General features: G+C 35.6%; 2 protein-coding genes across 2 annotated transcripts; one reads left to right on the forward strand and one right to left on the reverse strand.

The window, feature by feature from the left end:
• The first annotated feature begins 8,659 nt into the window (after nt 1-8,659).
• LOC132162597 (HXXXD-type acyl-transferase family protein) lies at nt 8,660-10,543 on the forward strand. Its single transcript, XM_059572862.2, has one exon. It carries the CDS (start codon nt 8,811-8,813, stop codon nt 10,290-10,292), a length of 1,482 nt encoding a protein of 493 aa, XP_059428845.1. The 5' UTR covers nt 8,660-8,810; the 3' UTR covers nt 10,293-10,543.
• Nucleotides 10,544-12,090: 1,547 nt separating this feature from the next.
• On the reverse strand, nt 12,091-18,541 carry SQD2 (sulfoquinovosyldiacylglycerol 2). Its single transcript, XM_059607540.2, has 11 exons — nt 18,008-18,541; nt 16,037-16,103; nt 15,537-15,607; nt 14,464-14,581; nt 14,299-14,372; nt 14,017-14,072; nt 13,839-13,922; nt 13,603-13,690; nt 13,432-13,509; nt 13,075-13,131; nt 12,091-12,805 (listed from the first exon to the last, which is right to left on the reverse strand). The coding sequence occupies exons 1-11, from the start codon at nt 18,349-18,351 to the stop codon at nt 12,316-12,318; spliced, it is 1,527 nt and encodes a 508-aa protein (XP_059463523.1). The 5' UTR covers nt 18,352-18,541; the 3' UTR covers nt 12,091-12,315.
• Between the last annotated feature and the right edge of the window lie 7,108 nt (nt 18,542-25,649).

The following is a 25,649-nucleotide window of genomic DNA, read 5'->3' on the forward strand; positions in this document are numbered from 1 at the left end:
AATAACCAGAAACACATTATACTAAAAAAAAAATTAAAATTTTTATGTGAACATTTTTTAAAAAGTATTATTAACACGTACAAATATACAACTAGTCTGTCGGCTACTTTGTGTTGTGAGATATGACTCATTGAGGTGACAGATAATATATGACGTGGTGCTGGAGTTTGGCAGTAGAAGAATGGAACTTCAATTTGGCAGCCACGTCGATGACATGAGCAGCTAGCCGCCGCCTTGGCAACGTCTTGGTTGATCACCACTATCCACTAGTGAGATTTTCCGCCCACAAGAACATGCAAGAAGACAACATGTACCCTATGTGGTTTCATGTGATGAATTGAGTGGGATAAGACCTCAGAAGGCCTTATCCAACCAATATTAATATTAGGGCAGAGAAAAACAAAAAGGAGGCATTATTCCACGTGGTTTTGAAGCTTCTTTTTTTTGTGTGTGTGTTAATTTCCACCTGTAATTCTCCTATTTGTCTAGATTCATTGGTGATTTACACTCAGATGTACCTGAATGGACCTAATCAAATGGTAGGAGAAAAGTGTTTTGACCGACCAACTTAATGCCATTCACAATGATTGCTAAATGAGCCTAATGCTCCATAATTGCTTTTTAGGGTTAGATTTTGTTTCTTTGCGAAAGAAAAAGATGTACATAGTATCTAATTGAGGGATTAGTTTTGTCTCAGTACTTCCTTTCCTCCGTCTATCGCGGTGACTCACGCACCAGTTCGTCATCTCCTCGGCCACTTCTCCTTATAAGGACTTTACTTTGATAATGAACGTATGTATCTAATACCAAACCATTCGTACATATATAACTATCGCCTAATTAACCCTAGTGTTTGATCCCAAATGTTTAGTGTGATTGAAATTGGACATGAATGAATAAGATATGGTTCAAACTCAAGATTTATGTTAGCTTTAATACCATGTTAAACAACCACTTATCTCAAAAACATAAGCTCATATAAAGATAATAAATTTAATTATTTAATTAATACTGTGGACTCTTTCTTTCTTTCTTTCTATCATTTTCATGGAAAAATATTGTCTTGTTCTCTATTGTCAAAAAAACACCCAAAAAGTTTTGCAGATCTTCTCACCATCGCATTCGGAGCACCTAAACTTTTTCATAAAGTCTTTTGCACGCGAAAGCGAGAATGCCAAAGCAAATGATCCATGAGATCAAGGATTTCCTCGTTACTGCAAGAAGAAAGAAAGGACGCATGCACTGTCAAAATCAACAGCAGCAAAGGATACAGAGAATTCCCTCCTTGAGTCTACTCTGACATGTGTTTTTCGTTTTAATAAAACTCATCTTGCTTTCTTTTTTTTCTTTTTTTTTTTTTTAAAAAAAAAAAAAAAAAAATTAAGGAAAGAAAAACATGTACATTGTATTCATTTGGCTTGTCTATCAAATTGTCTAGGGCGTCACTCATTATTTGCCAACTTGTTAGGGCTACCCATCTAGTGAAGGGTGAGCTCCCTAGTTGTCCTCATCCAAACTAACTCATCGAAGCTAATTATGGCCACATATATATCTATATATAGATGCAGGCGAAGGGTGGGGGATATGCCAGCTTGTTAATTAGCTAGCTATATGGGGAGAGGGTGGGGTTTTTTGTCGATAGCTAGCTTGTCAATCAACGAATTGCAGAAATGGCGACTTATTTCCGATATATAAGACACGTGGCAGTCGTTTATAGGTTTGACGTGGCAAGTCGTTAAACTTTGTTGGATGCAAAATCCGCATGTTTTCTCAATGAGAGGTTTTAATTTCTTCCATCTTTATTTGGTGTTCGTATAATTTGATGAGCGTCTCCATCTCCATCTCCATCTCCTATTATTTGTACCGATCTATTGTAAGAATATAAACAACAACAGCAAGAATAATAAAGTTCCCAACATGATGGTAGCCACTCTAGAAAGAATCTTTAAGAGGAAAAAAAAAAATTGGAAAGCAGCGGTGATCTCTCCAACAAACCCCATGAATATCAAGTACCAAAGTATGTAATATTGATCAAACTCCAAATAATTAAGTATTAATGGTGCAACGTTCGAGTGATCAGATTATTCTGAATTTTTCTACCTGTTGGTGCATCATTATGTTCATGAACCATGGACAAACAATCATTCACTTTCCAATAATTAACTTGTTATTACCAAAATAATGAAACCACCAAGACCACTATTAGTGGGGAGTTCACCTTGTCAAAAGCACAACTAACAAACATCATCATGCTTTATCTTTTTGGAAAACCATTTTTTTATTTATGTGCAACTCCCCAAGCCTTTTGTCTTTTCTTCTCGGATTTGAATTCATTACAATTAGTTGTCTAAATTGCTAGTAATTTACGCAGTTACTATGAGATATCTCATATGAAACTCATCGATCTACCTGCTCAGTATCGTTTTCCCACGCTTGTGTAAGATGCCATCCCCTATTCCCCCACACAAAAAACAAGCCTTGATAACAAATTAAACAAGCTATTTTAAGAAATCGGTCGCTATATGTTTTTTTTTAAATAAATCTCATAAAAAATCTCACATAAACAGTTTAAATTGTTAGTAGTTTGGACTGTGTTGTTTGGTCCCTCTTCTCGGGACCGGTAAATAGATTTAACTAATCACATTATATTAAACTAATTAAAGGTCCAAAGATTTAGATAATCTAAGATCTCTCTCTTTCTTATTGCCTTTACAAGTCGACGATACGACAAGACCACATCGGACATGCATTCATATTTTGCAAAACTATCATTAGGCGTCCCCAAGGGTCAAAACACAATTATATGTAAATTGTCCTGCCAAGTTTTCCTACACCTATGATTTGTTTTGTTTTTGTCTCAACACCTATGATTTGTTAATTCCTAACCTACATATTTTATCCCTTACCCCTTACCCATATGAGTTAATTTCAGACTTCCCTTCTAGAAGTAAATTTATTAGAAATACATTATAAGAGGGAGTAACTAATAAGTAATACCCACCACCAAGGTGGTAGTCGAGTTGGTAATGGAATTTCTTTCATCCTAGTAGTCGCGTGTTCGAATCCGCTTGCGGTAGTAGATGTGTGAACCAGATGCTACTTTTAAGGGATTTTACCGGCTTGCACCTTGGTGGGGTTGTGGTGACGGGCTCGCCTTCCCCTGCAGTAGCTATGGCTCAAACCGGACATTCCACAGCGGGTGGGGACCCCCGATGGTAACGCCCAAGAGAGAAAATTACACTGGTCGCTCCTTCCCACCATTTTTAATTAGAAAAAAAAAAAAACAAAAAACAAAAAAAAAAACTAATAAGTAATACGCTCTAAAATACATTTAACAATTCAAAAATAATTTATTTTTATTTTATTTTTTATATTGTTTGTCTGAAAAGTGGTACGTGGAGACTAGAGAGCCAGTAGATTTTAACCTCTTTCGTGTTTTGGAATTACTCGAGTGAAATATATAGCTAGCTGGCCCAGTTCTTGTTTTAAATATACACAGAGAGTCAACGGGGTAATCTAATTTTCCTCAGGTTCATGAACATGTCTTTCACTTTCTGGCATATGAAAATCATTTAGAAAAGTATTGGCCTCAGAAAAGGGATGAGGTTGGATGAGCACAACCCTAGTGGCCTTTCCTACGTACGCATCTCAGAGCCTATGATTTCCGATCATAAAACTCATGATTAATTGATAATCTATTTTTATAATTTAACATAAACCAAACGATGCTGCCTTAATCCTCATCACTTCTCTTCGATCACTTTCTACCTTCTTATCCTGTCACGTACCAGACATGTTTTGTCGATCTCATTAGATTGCTTCGACATATATGTCTATGATGACGAGTAATATATACTAAACGTAAGACATTTGTTTGTTTGTTTTTGTTTTTTTTTTTTTTTTTGTTCCTTCTAAATCAACCTGATATTTAAAATTATTATTAAATTATTTTTAAAATTAATATATATATTATATATAGCTAGCTATAGGGAACCCTTCAAGGGATAGAAAAGGGATGGACTCCGAAGCAAGGTGAACAAACCAGCTGTCCCTACATTTAGTTTAATTTTATTTATTTGTCGTATACCTTCAAATCATTTTAATGTGTATATGAGGTTGATGTTCTTGGAATAGGAAAATAGTATATAGTACATAATTAATTGGTGAAGGTAAAATAGTCTTCTAGTGTGTGGTGTTTAGATAATTAAAATTTAATTCCACCCATCTTAGAAAAAGAAACATTTCTTAATTATTTAATAATGAAAATGGGTCTGGGTGCATGGATCATTATTCCCTAGTCAACGACAATCATTTAAGCTTGTTCCAATCAAGTTGTTTTTTTTAAGAGCAATTGTATTGAGCTTAACAAATTAATTTGAATCGGAGAGTATTTTATATTTGAATAGTAGTTTTATCTTTTTATTTTTCGAGGGAATAAAAATACTCATTCAATATAATTAATTGGATATTTTTCAATTCATTTGAACTGGAGAAGATCCTAATTCGTTCTCCACAGATAACTCAATCGGCTAAAGATAATGTTTTATAAACCGAAGGTCATTAGTTTGAATTTTCATCCTCCTTTCCCTTCCATTGTTCTCGGGCATGTTAAAAAAAAAAAATTAATTAATTAATTTTACTTTAACTAGCTTGCACAAGTTCAAGATTTGTCCTTTATGAGTGAGTACACAGTGATTTTACCTTGACGGGCTTCCTATCATTAAATTTTTTTTTTTTAAAAAAAAATCCTTCTTTTATATTTATAAAAGTATTCATCACATTTTATATTTCAGCTATACCTTTAACTATTCCATTTAAAATATTATTTATGTATTCGATCACTATCATTATTTCCAAAGAGGAGAGAGAATCAAATTGATTTTGCTGTTAGTTTATTTATATAATAGTTGTCCTTTTTTTTTTTTTTTTTTTTATAGCTAATTAAAATGATTAGTCGGATAGGACTACTCGATCTTTTGCCCAAATTTGTAACTATCATATTCATATATATATGAATATGATAGTTATAAGTTACATAATCAGAAGAAAAACGTGGTTTGTTTTTGAAATTAAGGTGGTAGTGATAATCCAAGTCACTAAGCACAATAACTGATATTTTTTGACTCTTAAGTAGCTAGAAGGGTGTATTGGGTGGAAGAGCCTGGCCTTCCGCCAAATGTAAAAGGTGCTATGATCCCTTGAAAGCCATGTTTTTGTCTAAGCAATCACCAAGTTCCCTACTAAGTGGAACTCCTCTTCTAATAATGGACTCTTTTGACTGTTTATGATTTATGATTATACTAAGTTTTCCGCCGGCACGGTAACGGGTCACCTGCAAAATAAAGAGAAAATTATAATAGTGGTGTTGGCTCATGGCCAATAAGAGAGAATTTGACAGTAAAGTCAGTATTTTTCTCAGGGAGAAAAAATAGAATAGAGAGATTTTTTTTTTTTTTTTTGTGTGGAGAAAAAGGTACCTAAGAGGAATCATGAGTCTTTTATTTGAGGCTTCTTAATTATAAGTTTTTGGAAGAATAGGATTCCATTTTTGAAACTTCCAACATTTGAAAATTAATTTCTAGTTCCAAAGTGGAGCAATTATATGCTTCTTTCCCCTCTTTAGGGCAGATTTTTCTCCAACAAGAGAATAGAAAGAACCCCCCTGGCCTGTTAATTAAGTTGCATATCATATGTTAAAATTTTAATTAAAGTTATCATGTCTTATTAATTAAACATTTAGAGTACATAGTACTTTAACATATATAACATCAGAGTCAAGTTTTGAATTCAAACATTATCTCCGTAATTTACATCTTATTTTAAATATTAAATATTTCATGTATTAGATCGATATTATTTTTTAAAAGAGAGTTTATTTATCATGGTAATATCTTCTCCAACTATTTAGAAGAGTTTTCCTACCACTAGAAATGTGTTGTAATTGGAGCCGCCCAAAGCAATAATTTGGCTTATTAATCATTCTTTTCATTTTCTAATTGAGAATGATTACTGTAGAAGAACACAGAATAAAGAGGTCGAATATCTTCAACAATAGCTTTCCAAATCATGTCAGAACAAAAACGAGGTTGTTCAATTTTATGGTTGTCCAATTAGAAGTAAGTGTAAACGTGACTTTGACCAAAAAATATCCAATATTTGTTTCGTGTTTAACATGCTAATCTATTTATTTTGGTCAAAGAAATGGGCTCAAATGCTAATTTCCCCGAAGAAGCAGGATTTTATAGCACATGCAACATATATATAGCCGGCCAGTTACCCATGTAGTGGTGGGATCTCTTATATATATATTGTCCGATGAAAGTGATATGTCCATGTACCAATATTTCTCCAAGCCACTTCTCCTTTCACCATATAACCATTTTAATGAAGCTAGAATGTAATTTAAATAATTAAATACATTATATTTTATTGGTTTAAACTCTTAAATAAGTGGTAAATTAAATAGTTTACGTCTTGAGCACTCAAGCTCGATCCTAATATCCCCTCTCATTATTTATGATCTAAATTTTGTAGAATTCAAATAGAGAATTATCTAGAGATCCCGATCTTAAATGAAAGATTTGTTTGCCACATATGAATGCTATGATAATGATAGGATCCAAGCGCTAGCGAGTGGTGTTGTTCTTCGGTGTTCGGATCTACTACTCTCCTCCACTGATGTAGCTGTTTCAAGGATTTTGTTGTTTTGCAGTTGTATTTATTTTCTTTTTTCGTAGCCTGTTATGTTGTTTGCTGCTTTTGTGTTTTGTGGGATACTATCTCTTAGCTTTTTATTGGTTTGATCCTTTAGTGAAGACTTTTGTAACTGGATTTGTGTCGGTGCCTCTCTCTCCTACAATCCTGGATTTGGACTGTAACAATGCTTCTATCGCTTCAGCCTCCTTTTGATGGTTGTCTCTATTTCTAAGAGGGGATTCAAATAAGCTCGCTTGTACTCATTTTACTTTTGTAACTGCTTTAAGCGGCCCCTTGAGAGGATCATGTCACTTTTGACCCATTTCTTACTCATTGTAATTATTTTCACATTGTTTTAATTAGGGCTGGCAATTTTGACACGACCTGCAAACCCGATACGAAAAAACAGTATTAGGTTTGGCTTTATCGGGTTCGGGTCGTAATCAAGTCTACCCGATTAAAACCTGGTAATCTCCCGTGTGGCGGGTCGACCCCCTAGACTCGGTTTTTTTTTTTTCCTCAAGGATAAGGCAGAGGCAGTAAACCGCGCCTCTGCCTCTCTGCTCTCTCAAGTCTCGGTCTCTCACTCTCCCTCTCGAGTGTCGGCTTCTCACCCTCACCGTTAGCAAGGCATCCTCACCGTTGCCGTCAGCCACGCAATGCTCAAAGAATGTTCCATGGATCCCAATGAGACTGCTCAGAAGCTCCTTCTTCAAGGGACGATTGCCTTTCCCTTTTCATTCTTTTGCGTCTCTGCTTCTCTTTCAGCTTAATGGGCTTTTGATCCTGATCGGGTTCTATGGGTTCTTTTGTGATCCGTGTGTCGGGTTTTGTGTTTTCTCTTCTGGGTTGTGTTGGTTTAGTGTTGTTTTCTTGTGGGTTTGATTTGATTTTGCTTTAGATTAAGTTTTGGTTGTGGAGGAAGTGGGAATTTTTGAGTTTCATAAGATGGGTTTTCACTATTGGTTAGCTTTTTATAAGGCGAAGTTTGAGATTCTGATATCCTCTTTATGTTTTGACACCTTTCTATTTATGAAGGAAAGCACTTTTTCCTATTCTTTATTATCTATAAAAACTTAGCTTTGTTGGATGCTAAAAATCATGTTCTGGACCATTTAAGGGTTTATGTCAATGGTTCGATTGTTCTGCTTGATTTTCAGAAATAAGGACTATGCAATGAAATGGGGTTTTATTTCGTAGTCATTGTTGGGTTCTTGATGAATTGCTTCCAAATACATGTATTTCTTTCCCAAGAGTGTTTAGGGTTTTTAATGGGTCGGGTCGTGTCTACTCGATTAGACCCGATGATTTTAAACGGGTAAAACGGGTCGTGTCGGGTTATCAAGCTATTTTCGTGTCATAATCGTGTTAGACCCGATGACCTATTTAGCTAAACAGATCGTGTCTGTATATAGGTTAATCGTGTAATGGGTACCCGCGAGTCGTAATCGGATCGTGTCAAGTACCTGTTTTACCACCCGTAATTTTAATTTGTTTTGAGTATATTATCGGAAAACCTACCACACTTCCGTTTATAAGATGTCCACTCATTCTTCTTTTCAGATCGCGAGCAAAAAGAATCCGTCCTTTTATAACCATTTCTTATATTCAATTAGAAACCAACAAAAAAAAAAATGATAAGATATTATGAACGGTCTGACTTTTTTAAAGTTGTAACCCTTGTTATAACTAAGAGTACAGCGGATCTCAATCTCTCTGCCTAACCAAAACGTGGACAATGATCCCTTTTATTTCATATAAAATTATGAGGGGCATTTTATAGTTTTTTTTTTTTTTTTAATAAATAAATAAATAAAAACTTTACTGGTTTGACGTCGCAGCACGGGTTTTACCTTGTCGTTGTACTTTGTCCTTCTTGAATGTTAAAAAGAAAAAGAAAAAAAACGAGATGGCGAGATAAGAAAGATGAGGAGGCAGGCAAGGCACGCAGCAGCCACGAAACAACAAGTCTACAAAGCTGAAAGTGCATGAATCCAAATCTCAACCTCTCATTTCCCTTCTTCTATTTAAACCCTCACCACCTCTCCCTTCCCTCTCACAAACTCATCACCCTCACCTCCTGAGCTAGTCATTTCTGTAAATCCCATTCAAAAATGCCTTCTTCATCTTCTGTCACTCTGGTTTCCAAATGCACGATATACCCAGAACAAAAATCAGACATGAAACCCCTCAAGCTCTCCGTCTCCGACCTCCCCATGCTCTCTTGCCAGTACATCCAAAAGGGTGTCCTTCTCACCCGCCCACCCTACTCCATCGACCACCTCCTCTGCTCTCTCAAACACTCTCTATCCCTCACTCTCAACCACTTCCCCGCCCTCGCCGGCCGTTTCTTCACCGACCCAGATGACGCCCATGTCTACATCGTTTGTAACGACCAAGGCGCCGACTTTGTCCAAGCCAAAGCCAAGCACCTCTCGATTCACACCCTCCTCTCCCCCGACCTCGACGTTCCCGCCTGCTTCAAAGAGTTCTTCGCCTTCGACAGGCCTCTCAGCTATTTGGGCCACTTCAAGCCCTTGGCCGCCGTCCAGGTCACCGAGCTAAACGACGGCGTTTTCATCGGCTGCACCGTCAACCACGCCGTCGCTGACGGGACCTCTTTCTGGCACTTCTTCAACACATTCGCCGAGATTTGCAGAGGCGCCAACAAGATATCCAAAGCCCCGGATTTTCGCCGCAACACCGTGTTCAACTCCCCAGCAGTGCTCCGATTTCCCCCCGGTGGTCCCAAAGTGACTTTTACCGGCGACAAGCCGCTGCGCGAGCGAATCTTTCACTTCTCTAAGGAAGCGATTCTGAAGCTGAAACTCAGAGCCAATAACTATAATCAGCTGCAGAAAGTAACGAACAACGGTCTAGCTGACCAGTCAGCGGTGGAGATACTTGGAAAACAGTGTAACGACAGTTGGAAAACCGTTAACGGCGGTAACGGAGTTTCCAACGGTAAGATAACGTCCGTCTCGGAGGATATTCATATACTGAAGAAAAACGTGACCAAAGGGACGGCGGAAATTTCGTCGTTCCAGTCGCTCAGCGCTCAGCTGTGGCGCGCGGTGACACGTGCGAGGAGGTTGGAGGCGAGCAAAGCGACGACGTTTCGGATGGCGGTGAACTGCCGCCACCGGCTGGAGCCGCGGATGGACCCTTACTACTTCGGCAACGCGATCCAGAGCATCCCGACCATCGCGACGGTCGGCGAGGTCCTGTCTCGAGATCTACGCTGGTGCGCCGATCTGCTCCACCGCAACGTGGTGGCGCACGAAGACGCCACTGTGCGGCGTGGAGTGGCGGATTGGGAGCGGGAGCCGAGGCTATTCCCGCTGGGCAACTTCGACGGCGCGATGATCACCATGGGAAGCTCGCCGCGATTCCCTATGTACGACAACGATTTCGGGTGGGGCCGGCCATTGGCTGTCCGGAGTGGAGCCGCGAACAAATTCGACGGAAAGATCTCTGCATTTCCGGGGAGAGAAGGCAACGGGAGCGTCGACCTGGAGGTGGTGTTGGCGCCGGAGACGATGGCGGAGCTGGAGACGGATACGGAGTTCATGCAGTACGTATCGGCTAGCGTGTGAGCGAGCGTGGAAAGTGGAAACCGCCAAATTAACCGGGCAGGGGTGATTTGGACGGTTGTAATATTTCTTGTCTTTATTCAGAACAATTTATGCGGGGTAAAACAGCGACGTTTTGGTTGTTTCCGCGAAAAGTGTGTAGGGTGTGGTAGGGCCTAGTGTTTCTTACGCTTTCTGTACATTGCCTTTCATTTTCCATGTGAGGGAGAAATGAAAAGATCTTTGATCAAAAACATTTTACGTCTTTTTCTTTCTTCTTCTTCTTCTACTTCTTCTTCTTCTCCTTCTTCCATGAATGAGAATGCATGTGCCGAATACGATGGATCGACTGGTACTAAATCGGATCGACTTGACCCACTCACTGTCAATGCTAGTGTCTCGGTGCAGAGCATGCTCTCGCTTATACCAACCCGACCCATCCCCACTAGCATGGTCGCCATCCAAGTCACCATCAAACACCACCCCCCCTCCCCCTTTTCCAAAAATTGGAACTTTATTTGTCTAAATTACTAGTAATGTAATGTTGATAGATAATATAAGAGACATCATATGGACACACTTGTCGGGATAAAACTCTTTAAATTGCTAGTAATTATGGCGTTGACGTGAAGACCCATTAAAATTATGGACGAAACTGAATGAAAGGATCATCTTGATATTTAAGATATATGCAACTATTTGATAATAGACCTTATCACACATACCAAAAAGATATTTAATCATTGTAATTAGGGTTATATTCATTCAAATTTGCCCCAATTATTTTATTTCGAATATGAGTTGAGCTCGAGTTTATCACCAGCCACTCGATGTTCAAGTTAAAACTAAACTCATAAAAACAATAATTCAAGTTATATCTATCATATTATGAAGAGAATTTCCTTTTACTTAAGTTGTTCTTATTACAAAATTAAAATAATACTATTTTTTTTTATTTTTTTTAAATATGAAGTTATACGAGTTTATACAAACTTATTTAAGTTGAAAAGTTTATACAACTATATTTCATTTGATATTCGAACAATAATTATATTAGTGTGTTTACAAACGGCTAATTTATTATTTGAACCGAGACCAAATCGAGCCAAGTTCATGAGCTCTTGGGTTCATCTTACACCCCTAATTGTAATAGAAGATTTAAAAGAATATATAAAGTATCATGGTTAATCTTATTGCCTTGGGTGCATCTTTTATGTATTTATGAGGAACTCCATGGACCAAGCCTACTGGCCTTATGTGTTATAGGTTTGATTGAATGCATGAACCTGGAGGAGCTGAGAACGACGACCTGGACCATCCAAATCCAGGCTATATAAATTGGGGCAGGTCGGCGACTTTGACATGCACGTACGATATAAATACAGGCTGAAAACATCAATTCAATATGAAATTTCTGAATTTTGAAAAGTTAAATTTGAACCCGACACAATATAACTGAACTTGGAACCCATCACAAAATTAGCGAGTTAAGAACATAAGTTAAAAGGTCTAAATGAGTCGGATTAAAATTAACTTATAATCTAACACACTCATGTATCAACATGACCTAAATCCGACCCAACACACAAATCAAACATACGATAAAAGTTGGGCATCAATGAAAGAAGCCACAATTCTACTCAGCTAAAAACATAGTACACATGTTGATAAGTGAAATGAATGGCTGATAGTGCTTTTCCAGCCAAACTGTCCCCCCAATAGGCAATACTTTATCTGGTTGAAATGCTGCATCATAGTACAAGAGAATTGATAGGCTCGGAAAATTTATAGCAATGTCATAGACGCAGACAACACAGAAACAGAACTCGAAAACTTCCCTTGTTATATAACATTAAACTGACATCTAAGTCAATTGATCATGCCACAAAATACAGCACATCTGACCATGTTGTATGGTCCATTATATACAGCAAATGAATGTATGGCAATCACTCACACGTACATCGCATAAGGGTTCCTTCGAAGTCCAGAGCAAAGCTGCCAAACAAGTAAAGAAACTCCAAGAAACTTTTGCATCACCTATCACCTATATAACTTCTGGGGATGGGAAAAGGCGTTTTGCCAACCACTGAAGAGGTCTCAATAGTTGTGCTCTCTTCTTGCGCCAGAACCAGATGGCAGCATTATATTGTTCATTGCGTATCGTTCGTGTGGCTGCCTTCCAGTCATACTTCTCCATTTCTTCGCGTGAGGCTTTCCCCATGGTTTCTCTCAATTCTGCATTGTGCAACAAAGGCTCCAATTTGCTCAAGCAGTCCTCAAGATCACCGGGATTGTAAAGATAACCAGTTTTGCCCTCCTGATCTGGAGGGATTATATCTGGGATTCCTCCAGCACGAACTCCCACCACGGGAATTCCTGAAGACATGGCCTCCAGAACAACTAGCCCAAGTGTCTCAGATTCTGAAGGCATAACAAAAACATCCCCACTGGCATAAGCCTGTGAAAGCTCTTCACCTCCTAGCATCCCTGTAAATACTGCAGGCATGCCAGTAAACATTTTTTCCAGCTCCTCTCTGCCAAGAAAGAAGGTGTTTTTAGTAAAATGAAGTGCAGGTGATGTGAACTCAAAGCAATTAGATTAACATTCATATGTTGTAGGATACATGAGCTCATTTGACAGAAACCATATCCTGGCATTGGTCAGGTCAGACTACATAATTCACCATTTTGGAATCTCTTTTTCCTAATGTTGTCATCTCTCTCCAAGGGTGGAAATTGATAGTCATGATGGAATTCAACAATATTAAAAGATCAACTCATGAAGTGTCAAAGAGTAGATTACCTATATGGGCCATCTCCAATAAAAGCAATCCGTGCTTCTGGAAGCCTATCCATAACGCTGTTAAACCATGTGTTTCAAATGTCAATAATAGGTTATAGAGGGGGGAAGTATGAAAAAACATCACAAAAAAATGGACCACCAAATTGAGACTACAACTATGACAGTAATAGAGAAATTCAAGTCCAATGATCAAACATAATAAGCACATCCCTCCCCGTGCTATATTTTGAACTAAAAGGTTTGATACCTAGAAAACTCTATTACTGCATTAGTTTTTTCCAACTAGTTATAGAAAGGACTAAAGAGGAAGAAAACACCAGCCATTCATTTTCAATTTGTGTGATTGAATAACACTACCTCTTGAGGAAATCCAAGCTCTTCTCAACTCCCAGTCGTCCAACATGAACTATCAATGGTTTCTCAGGTTCGCCATTACTGCATAGGAGAAAAATATATAGCATTATGTGAAACTCCTAGTACGGGGAATAAGAAGGAAGAAAAAAGCAATGGATTAGAGGATTGTCCTACCTTAGTCTGAACCGCATTTCTTGAGATCGGAAACGAGGGTTGAAACTTTCAGAATCGACACCCTTATTCCAAAGACGAATCTTGTTAGCTGAAAACAATGTAAGAAAGCAAGTCTGTTAGGATACAGCTGCCTGGGCACAGAATATGAGTTTGGTGTATAATATGCACCAAACCGGCAATGATTAAGGTCAACTACATAATGGCATCTAACTAGGTACAGGAGGGTTTATGCTCACCAGCTGTCACCCTCGCTGCTTCAAGATCCCTGCCAATGGCAGCTGAGGGAACCAATGTAAGATCAGCTGCTCTGTGTAGAAACTCTGAAATTGAAAGACCAAAAAGGTTAACTAAACGATCCAGTATCGATAGTTAAAAAGGAGGCAAGAAGAAAGATTGAAAAAAGGGTTTACATACTTATGACCAACCACATGGGTTTCACCAGCCAACTGAAGGTGTATCTTGGGATGTATCTGCAAATGAAAACAAGATCATCTTATGACTTCAGCACTAATTGAAATATTTTGTTGAAAATTCAGCATCATATTAGTGAAAAAGTACACACTTGGGACTTGGAACATTACTATAACTATTAGAGAAGAAGCCTACAAATTTGTGGGTTTTCCACTCATTTAAGGATGACAAGTTAATTGTAATAGTGCATGATAAGAATTCCATCAATTGAAGAATTAAACTCACACTGGCACGTGAGTGTGATAAGACATCACTATGGGGACACACAATAGTTTTGCAATGGCGAGAGCTCCGAAAACCTACAAATAGTCAAATAAGTGTCATCCAGCAGCAAAAGTAATATTTTTTTTTTAATAATAATAGAGAAACAAGAAGCAATTGAAAATTTACCATTATCCCAGGTGATGAAGCATGTATAATGTCAGGCTTAAATCGGGCAACCTCTGAAATTATTCTAGGACTAAGTGCCAGGGAAAGCGGGACTTTCTGATACCAGGGGCAGGGAAAGCTGGAAAATAATAAATAAATGAGAACATTAGGCGGATAACAATTATTCCACACCTAGACCAGTAACCAAATCATAATATTTTGCAGGCTTGTAACTCAAAAAATTCATCCAAGTGGGACTGCACAATAGTAACAGTGAAATTGAATCGTTGATTTGATGGAAAAATATGCAAGACAAGATAAGAAGTTTGAGTGGCAATACAATGAAACCTAGAATAAGCAATGAATGCATTTGTAGATAGAAGAGGTGATGCCTATTGAGAACAAGATGAGGAACAACTCACTTGAAATCATCAACATATGCATCTATCTTGGATGTAAAGGTATGGATGAGTGATTTGATTTAGGATGAAGGCATGAAAAAGGACAAAAAGGAACGACCTAAAATACAAGAAATGAGGTTTGGAGAAAACACTTGATTGAAAGGGACTTGGCAATAGCTGGCTGAAAAGTATTCAAGAAAAGATTTTTCTTTAGTAGCTTAGATGTGACCTAGCTATTCCAAACAGGTGGTGCGGGATCAAGAGGAGGAAAGCAAACCGATTGAACTTAAGCTTGAAAATTATGTTGAGCAAACATCAATACAGTCAAATACTTTTGGTAATAAAAAGGGATAACTATATTTCTTATTTTTGTCTTCCTAATTTGTTTGACTTGTTTATAATAACTCTCATGAACTTAGAAATAATTTCACATGGTTTTTCTTGGATTATAAAAGACTAGTAATGACCTAAATTGACACTGCTATAGAATTTGAATCCCTTAGATATTAGTAAGTACATACTGCTTTATGATTTAAATGGTTTGTTTTGCCTTGATTACACTAGAAAAGTGCAAGTTCTTCATCAAAAGAAAGAAAGAAAGAATAATAGTCCATGCCACAGAAGTTGAAGTAAGAGCAATTAGGTACAATGAGGATAAGGACAAAGCATTTCAAATTGGGTAGTAAAAGCAACCTCCGTGATCCAATCAATTTTGCTCCATAAAATTCCTCGGGCACTCCTTCATGTGTGGTCACAACCATCACCTGCACCATGCATCAATAAGACAAACTTTCAGTTTATCATGTATTGACATTCTTGAATCTAAAGCAAATTTGATATTAAAAACTTCGACTGGGGGTTTTGTACGAGCCAATCTAATTGTCAATTTGACTGGGAATTGCTAATACAAGAACAAGCTCATCTTCAATCAAAGCTTGATCAGGATGATTTATAGTTAGAACAGTCATTAAAGGCTCACATATCTGAATTATTTGAGCTAACATAAATCAAAATCAGGTCGAGGAAAGAACTTTTAATAAATACAACATCAGGAAACAAGATGCTCAAGTGCATTAAGCTGCATGAATTTTCAACGGAGCTCTGGTTAAGCTTGCATGAGCTGACATTAAAAGGTTCAGTCAAGGACACCCTAGACAACAGAATACATGGCTGCAGAGATATAAAGAGTGTACCTCATCCCCCATTTCACGTAAGTATCTAATAAAATTCTGGAACCGGTTTTTATACCCTGACACATATCTGCAATAGAAACAGAGAACATATAGCTTTCAGTGAACATCCCATCTTCTAATTTAAGAAACATAACACATTTTATTGCAGCTCACCATAAGTTTCTAGACTATTTGCTAAACCCTTATTAATATTATGAAACCACAGTCATCTCTAAAGTACTACTGAAAATATATGTATTTGTGTCAAGCATTATTAACAAGTACCTCCATGAAAACCATAATGCATATGAAACAATATACATGTATAGTATCTAAAATGATTGACATCCGCATCTTAAGAATGTTTGAACAGATTCTTGGGCCTATGACCAATTTTGCATCATCTGGACTCTCATCTTAAGATGTCCCAAAAAAAGAATATTGAACTGATATGTAACACATGCAAACTTTAAATCATAAATTCATACATATATGCAGATGAGGATAATCATTGTGATTTATTGAAGAGCTTATATCCCTTTCAGGACCTCACTGTAGCATCCCTACTTTTATCTACGACCATATCTATTAAATTCAAGCTCAGGAAAGAAAACAGAGAAAAGTAAAGAGTCCATAGGCAGCAAAAAGAAACCTAAATAATTTAAGAATGGCTTCTCCACTGCGATTTGATGTCTGATAGGAGTTACCAACTGATTGACATTGGATATGGGTACATGAGAAGTAATCACCAAGTACAATTTCTAGAATTTGTGCTTGTGCACAGGTTGCACAGTCTGGCACGACTCAGAAAAACAGAGAAGCATGGGCAAGTATGTGCATAGAAATAAAAGGTCACACCTCAAAGCCTCAAACTCTAAACATGGCTATGCAAAATACAAAAATGAGCAAGCTTAAGACCAACAGACTTATAAACAAACAGAAGAAGTCAGCAGATCCAGCTTTAAAACAAGTATGACTAATAGTCACAGCATTTCAACTTATATTTTAGGCATAGACATAATACAGAAATGCCTAAGGGGTTAGTGAGGCACTGCAACAACCAAATCATCAAAGATCCACTAATGCCACCACCAAAGCCATGGTATAAAGAAGAACCACATGGCGAAACACACATTAGCCCACAGCTAAATCACAACATCCGCTCGGTCACAGCGTGAAGCTATGAGACAACATCACACATTCAGAAATGACAGCATCAATAATTGTTGTAACAGCTGAATAAGCATAGGTTTACCATAAATTACACACAAGCTAAAAGCATGCAAGAACATATTCTCATCTAATTTCGTCCACATTCAGAAGCAGCTAAATGATACAGTCAGCCCAAGCACATAAACTTAGAATGAGATTAACAACAACACCCACAAAGTTATATTTGAATCAAGTTGGTGATCAGTCAGAGTCATTCCAATAGTCGAAGGACTCAATTAGATCAAAACTTCAGCAGCCAGTCAGATCGCATAGCAAACTAGACCAGTTTTTTAAAATGGCGCCAAGCACCAAGTGTACCTCTTAGCCATTGACCATACCATAAAGTAAAGCCAAGAGCAGCAAAAGATTGCATAGCCCGATATCAATTACATCGAGAACAACTTACAGCTATAGCTAATAAGAAAATAACATATAAACATCTGAAAAGAAAAAGAAATAAAAAAGCAAAAGGTCACTATCTTTCCACAGTTAAAACTCACACCATTCTTAAAAAAAAAAAACACACAAAATACCCCAAACCAGCAAAGTCAATTAATAAAAAAAAAAATGAAGTCACAAGAAAGAAACTTTTAAATCCGATGCTCAATGATATATTCTACACCCAAAAGACAACGATCGCAGGATAATGCAAACAATTGAAAATCCAACCAAAATAAAAGCAGCAAAGCAATAGAGAAAATGGGGGATCTCTCATGGTTGAAGATCTAGTCAACTAGACGCCATGAACTCCGTTTGAGCATAACAAATCAAGAGACTCACGCAAACGGGGAAGGCTCAACAAAGAGAGCAATGCGGCGAGGCCTTGAATTGGTCTCAGAGTCAAGCAGTGGAGGTCCCTCCTCCTCCTCTTCCCTGACCTCGGAGATAGTCATATCGCTTGCTTTAAGCACAAAAAGCTCTCCTCTCTGGCTCTCACCCTTTGACCTCAAAAATCGAGCTTGTTTGCAAAATAGTGAAATGGGTTTTCTTCTCTGGGAGGTAAAGCACGAAACTTTAAGAGAATTCGAAGCGTGCAAGCAAGAAAACGAATCCGAAGATGAAAAAAAAGTTGGGAAAGCTGGAGGAGAGAGAGTGGGATTTATAGAGAGACAAGAGATGGTCATGTTATTGATGAGAATGTTGTTTATAATATAGACGTATAATGTATTTGTGATTGTTGGGTTGGGAATTCGATTGCTAAATATTCGGATAGTGGGTGAGAATGCTTTTGAAGAGGAATCTGATAGAGTATTCCCATATTGGATATTCTTTTTTCTTTTCTATGGCGGGACTGTAGGAGGTATCAAACAAAAGGTCTTTCAGCATATGCTATTGGCCAACTCTCTCGTCCTCTTTCTTATACGCCTTGCCTTTTATCTTCACAAATAATCATATAAATACGTAAGTTTTTTTTTTTTTTGAATACTCAGCAATATATTAATACAAAGATATTCTCCTTTTTTTTTCTTTTTTATTCAATGTGGGGGAGAGAGAAGGAGAATTATATGAACACAAACGACAACGGCAGAAAAATCCTAATAACAGTCGAGAATGAATCAAATAAATGACTCAGCCCATACAAAAATATTTTATTTTATCTTCACATGTATAAAGAATCCTATACTCTAAAAAGATATATCAATTTAAATACAGGTGAGAATCGGTGCTCGAAAAATAAATGTAAATTTAATTAGCTGGGTTTAAAGAAATACTTATTTAATGACGGTGTATTAATTATTTTAGTTGCTTAAGTTAATTGTTTTTTCTACGTATCTTTGGTTCTCATATAAAGCTATGAGTTTGACCATATCAAATCTCCATTGACACTCTTCCTCAAAGTTTAATCACATTTTTTTAAGCATTAGTAAAGCTTAAGCGAAAAACAGCTCTATACTTCTTATTACGTCAACAAATGGTGGCTTGAGATAATAGAAATCCAGGAAACAAAGGGTTGAATAAAATTTATTTAATTCATTTTATTAAATAAATACTTTTTAGAACGTATAATTTCCGTGTGCTCTTTATATATTTTATTAAAAATATATGCGAGAATCACATATGAGAAGAAAACAGCTCGATTTATTAAAATTTTATTTTCTGTCCAAATAATTTTATTTTACGATTATCCCACAAGTTGATTTGACAATTTTAACCAATCATTAAAACAGTTATTATTAAGAAATTTCAAAACTTAATTGAAATTGACACGTTATGATTGTGAAATAAAAAAAAAAAAAATGTTATCTAATATTTCACTTTCAGTCCTTTGTTTTCTTTCCTAAAAACAAATAAAAATAAAAAATAAAAAAAATAACAAACAATTTAAATATAAAATGCTAGTAAAACAACGTAAACAATTTAAACAGTTCTCAAAAGGTAATTCAATCGGTTATGAACACGTCTAATAAAACGGATGTCACTAGTTCGAATCATTTTTCCCCTTCTTGTGCGGACATGTTAAAAAAAAAAAAACAACAACATAAACAATTTGTACATCAAAACATTTTTTAACACCAATAATAAAATAAAATCTCTCTAAAACACATAAACAAAGATAACTGCATTTTCTAATGGTCATTTACATAACTGTCATTCCTCCAGGGCTGCTAGCCAACGACCGCCACACAACTCCTACTCTCATGACCACCGTTCAACCAAAATAATAATAATCAACTGTCCCAATTTTTTTTTTACCATTTTACCATCCCATCTTTATTGCGTTGTCTTACGCATATGGAAGCACCTTTTGGGAATATTACTGTGTACCATGATTTTTTTTTCTGAGCATTTTGTACCATGAGGTTGAATGTCATAACTCTTGCTTGTCTTTTTAACTTGCTTTTTGTACTTTTTTTTTTTAGAGATTTACTCACATGGATATATGATATTATATAAATTAATTTTCATTTCACTCATAGGTTGGATTTTTTAATTTTAATTCATTAATTTTATATTGGATTCGTGTTAGATTAGTAAGTCGTATAAAAATTGTTAGTACTAAATGTCATGTATCGAAATCAAGTCGTGTCAAAGCATGAGTATAAGTTAAGACTATAGAGGTCAATCCTAACCCAACTCATTTAATTAAATGAATTAAATTTTTTTATTTTAACTTATTAATTTTGTATTAAGTTTACAAATTTTGTTAAAAAAGATCGATGGTACATTGAACTTTTTGGATAAGACGGCCGGTTAGGGGATAGTGACAACATATCTTTATAGGATAAAAAAAAAAAAAGCATAAGAAAGCAGAATAAAACAGGATAGAAATAATTCAATGATACCCAATATCAAGATTTACATAGTGTTTGTCTTATGCTTTTAGGATTTATAGTGCGGCTTTGGAGGTTGAAATATGAATGGCATAAGTCTCAGTATCTTTTTAAATTTGCTTTTTGACCTTTTAACCTTTGGATAGGATGGTCGGTGGGGGGTGGTGATTGTGTGCGATTTGGGCTGCATAGAGCTGACTACTCAATTAGTAAATCTTTAGAGGGCCCCCCTCCAATTTGAGTAATGGTCCATAATTCTTCTTTCTTTTCTTTTTTTGTTTTTTTCTGTTATTATTATTATTATTTAATATTTAAAGAAACCTCTGCTCCAATGATTCATACAGCTAACAACTGTTTGACATTTGGCGTTTTCATGGTGGCATGATGCTGCCTCGTTGTCACTGAAATAGATTCTCAGCCATCAATCATTTAGATCACCAATTCATTTGTTGGCACTAAAACATATAAATGATAAATGACAATGTAAGAAACAAACAGAGTCTTACGTCTCATCTGGTTTGCATAATGACTATTTCATTAAGAAAATGAATAATCATTATTAAGAATGGAGGATGTTGAAATAGTATAATTATTCATATTCTTTAGTTTGATAGCAGTACATATTTTATAATTGAAATTGAACTAAAATTATTAAAAAAACTCGTATAATTTTTTATTTTTTCAAAACTCAAATTTTAAAAAGTAATAAAAAAATATTGAACGTGTGGGTGACAGGCCACCAGTAGCAAACCCTGGGGGTGGCCACGCCACCTCCCATGACAACGAGGTGGCCAAGTAAGAATCTAGAGTGGTCACAACCACCCCTAGAGGGCTAAGAGGGTGGTTGCGGCCACCCCCAAATGTTGTCAGGGGTGGCTGACCACTCGCAATGGCACGGCCACCCTCAGGGTATGTTGCAGGTGGTCGGCCACCCACACGTTCAACATATATATATATATTTTAAGTTTGAAAGAATTTTTTTTTTTAAAAAAAAAATGACTTTTTGGAAAAACCAAGTCTATTCTTTCGGGAATAGTTATTCTTCTAAAAAAATGAGAGGAATAATTATTCATCTTCGTAAGAGAATATATCCTTACCAAATGAAAGAATAGTTAAGAAATTGTAATTCCATTTCAGAGATCTATTCTACAAACCAAACGAAACTTTCGTTTCTTACACGTTAAGTAGTTACTTTGGTGCTGTCAATTTTTTCTTATAGAAAGTACCGAAGTAACGGTCAATGTGAGCCTTTTTATGTTATCGTTAGGGCTATAGACTTTGGAAGATCCAAGAGTTGAGTAGAAAAGAAATGATGATACATCACTTGAAACAAAAGACTTCACAGTTCACATAACAAGTTAGGTACTATTTGTTTTTAGAGTAATGTTATTTAGTAGACAATTATATATTTGAAATGAGATGATATTGAAAATTAGCTCTTTATTTTTTTATTTTTAATTGTTAATTCAAAAACTAATTTTCACTCAACATTATCAAGTTGTATAACAGTTTAATAATAATCTACTAAACCACATTACTTTTTCTTTTTTTTTTGAATCTCTTTCATTATACCTTGGCTCCCTTGATTTATCCCAAGTAAATATCTCTTCCCTACCCTCCCCCCCCCTCTCATAATAATGCCTATGCCATTTGGGCCCAAATGACCCATTCTAAAGGCAATTTGTGTACTCTACCTCATAATTGTGTAGTAAAAAAGAGTAATAATAAAAAAATCATGTCCCACTTGGGAGTAAGTTCAAATAGATTTCTTGGTGAGTGTTGTAAAGTCAATCTATAGATCATTGGATTTGGAGCATAAAAATCTGAGAATCATAAGATATTCCAAGTGGATATCCTCCTACAATCCAGTTTTAATATTGGGTCATGAGTCATTAATTATTAGATTGAGACCTTTTTTTATTACGTAATACAACTTGTATGCCACATGCATTCAATGTGATTGAAAGCAACATCAAGTTGAGTTGTGTTTGGCTTATTCTTTTTTGTTCCCTGTCCTTTTCCTTTTTGTTGAAGAAAAGAACATGAAATAACCTATTGTTTCTTCAACCTCTTGTGAAGTTGAAGAGATGGGAAGATACTACAAGTAGTTTTAATTGGGTGTATTCCAAACATAGGAAATTCACATGAGTAATTAACGTCTTCTTATTAATCAAGAAACGTTTCTCTGTAAATGATTAAACTAACAAATGGGTCTTTCTTGAGAAAATGATGTTAACTAAATGCATTTGATTTGGGTAAGTGTTTTGTGTTTTTCATTTGAAAAAATTGTTTGATGTGACATAAAGGGTGAGTAATAAGGGTGGCTTAATGAAAATTAAGGCCGAAAACAAAAGGTTAAAATGAGGTATTTTTTATTTTAAAAATAATAATATAATATTTTATAGATTTAATATGAAATATTTAAAAAATTAATTTGAAAAATCATTATTGAATCAAAATTTTATATTCAAGTTTTGTTAATATATATATTATTCTAAATAAATAATATGACTAATCCATTTGGTATTTATTGTGACATAATTGATCTTGTTAGTTTTAGTTTTAAAAACTTTTTTATGTAACAACTATTACGTGTATTATCAATAATGTTATATGAGGAATTAAAAATCACAGTAAAATCAAAAAAATAGTAATCCATCTAAGATCCAACGGTAATTTGTAGTGCCACGGGAGGAAGTATGCATTTGTGTGTAGCTTAGTATTTCAATTGCAGTATTTATTTTAATTTTGTTTTTTTTTTTTGTTTTTTTTTTTTTTTCTTATAACCCTAGTAGCATGCCAAATGGCTTAAACTCATTTTATTTATTTTTTATTTTTTTAAAGGGCCTTTTCAGCCTTTACGAAATTAGGGCCTTAGGCAGGGCCTCACTGATTAGCTACCCACTGAATCGGCCCTAAGAAAAAGAGTTAATTCCCTAATGGGAAATGTTAGGTATTCTTGTAGTGTCCTTCCAACTGTGATGTACCTTTTAAAATTACTACTAGATTAAAAGTCAATAATGATAATCTCAAATTCAACGGTGATTTTAAAAGCTACATCACAGTTGAAAGAACACCATGAGAACACTAAAAGAGCACGTAGCATATCCCTTCCTTAATTATAAAAAAAGTAAAAATAATCTTGCAAAATCCCAAGACAATAATATAGATTTATTAAAAGAATTTTTTTTTTTTTTGATTAACAAATTAAAACGGAATACAGAATACAGGAATACGTTTCATTAACAAATACTGGCTGAAACTGAATATTTTCCTTATTCATCGTTTTATAGAACAGAAAAAAACAAAAAGAAAGTCAATATCAACTTGAAGATAAACCATGGTCGGAGTTCTGAAGCAGCCCGCGAGAAAAGATATTAAAGGCGACAATGATGTTTATCATATATATATATATATATATATATATATATATATATATACTACTTGCATTATTATGTGAGTGACACAGATCTCTACAGGTTAAAGTTCAAGTTGTTAAACTATCAACTTGGAAAGGGCTAGCTAGTTGGTGCAGTCCAAAAATGAAAGGCCTAAGTGGGCCTTCTGGCTGCCCATTCTCATCTCTATGCAATAATGCAGGCCTTTGACTAATCCATATTCACTTTACTTTTTTCCCATGTAGCTCTTTCGGCGGTTAAAAACTGCCGGCTCTTCGTTGGTCATCGAAGGTGACTCTTTGGTTACGATCCTAGCCACCAACGACTCCCATCTTTTTTGTGATTGGAACACTGGAGCGGTTATAGGCTTTTAGCTGATATCGAACATCAGCTACTCTCCATCCCGAAATGGAAAGCTTTGAATTTTTTTTTAGATGTGCTAACTTTGGTTCATATCATGTAGCTAGATGAGCCGCTTCTCACCATGTGTATGGAAGCATTCCCACTTGTTCTTCTTTTCTTTCTTTTGCTTGTATTAGGAATGGCAAAGACTCTCTTTTGTAATTTTCCTTATTTCTTTTTTTCCCCTATTTTGAATAGAAAAAAAAGGGGTCAAATTCCACTTGATGAGTATCTAGTCTTGACACTTTTTATGACTTCATTAAGAATGTGATTGACTTTTGAAGCGGGTTACATTTAGTGGAATTGGTTCAACTTTTGTATGGATGACACTCATGAACCAATTCAAGCCAAATAAAGATTTATTGTAACATGGCTTAGATTGATTAAAAGTGTAATTAATCGAGAATGTAAATTGAAAGTATTTCTTATCCAACAAATAATAAAAATTAGAGTAGATTTTGAGGGATTTGGGTGTATTAGATTTTTTTTTTTTTTTCAATCCTCCCACTAATGAAAGACATACAAAAATAAAAGAAGTTTGATACGAACACAACACAAACCCAACTCATGGCCAACTTCTCTCTTAAAAATTGAATTTTAAACCAAACAAATTGTATTTTTTCCCAAATTTTCAGAATCCCAAAATTCTCTCTATCATTTTTTTATTATTATTTTTTTAAAAATGATACGTAGGAGAGAAGTTGGCCATACGTTGGATTTATGTTGTGACCTTAACATTTTCCAAAATAAAATGAGAAGGATATCAAAGCCAAATAATTTGTTTTCATTTTCCATTGATTTATTTATCTTAATTGTCCGAATAAAAGAAAAGAAAATAAACTTTTCCATTGAATTGAATTTTATTCTTTTTTATTATTTCCTTTATACTCCCTTTATAAACTCTTAAACATTATTAAGAAGACTTCAACACAAAATAGAAATGTCAAGCAATTTTTGTCACAGGCCTGTTAAGTAGTGTACTTAATGCCAATATTCCACATAAATATTAAATAATCCTAATTTTCTCTAGTCCATGGACCATCTGGGTTCATATGAATGCAACTGGCATTTTGTTCCAAAGTTCAAAGTGTGGTCCTTTCAAGTGTAATAAATGCAAAGGATGACATAAAAAAACTTGGTTATTCAACATTTTGATTCAAAGACTGGAAGTGTGAAACCCAAATCAATGGTTTGAATTTTTTATTTGGAAGGGAAATTAAAGAATGTATATATGGATGGGTGTACATGCATGTTTGTTTAACGCAAGAAGCACATAATACAATAAATACATACATACATAAACATGTGAAAAAAGAAATATACTTGTCTAACCGAATAAATAGAAATTTA

The sequence above is a fragment of the Corylus avellana genome, chromosome 10 (assembly GCF_965113065.1).
Source record: "Corylus avellana chromosome 10, dhCorAvel1.hap1.2, whole genome shotgun sequence".
Taxonomy (NCBI): domain Eukaryota; kingdom Viridiplantae; phylum Streptophyta; class Magnoliopsida; order Fagales; family Betulaceae; genus Corylus; species Corylus avellana.

Coding starts and splice junctions, on each gene's coding strand:
- SQD2 (XM_059607540.2), bottom strand. CDS start 18,351: ATGACCATCTCTTGTCTCTCTATAAATCCCACTCTCTCTCCTCCAGCT. Junction 14,073..14,298: donor TATCACACTCACGTGCCAGT/GTGAGTTTAATT, acceptor TTTCATTTGCAG/ATACATCCCAAGATACACCT. Junction 13,510..13,602: donor GAAATGCGGTTCAGACTAAG/GTAGGACAATCC, acceptor TCTCCTATGCAG/TAATGGCGAACCTGAGAAAC.
- LOC132162597 (XM_059572862.2), top strand. CDS start 8,811: ATGCCTTCTTCATCTTCTGTCACTCTGGTTTCCAAATGCACGATATAC.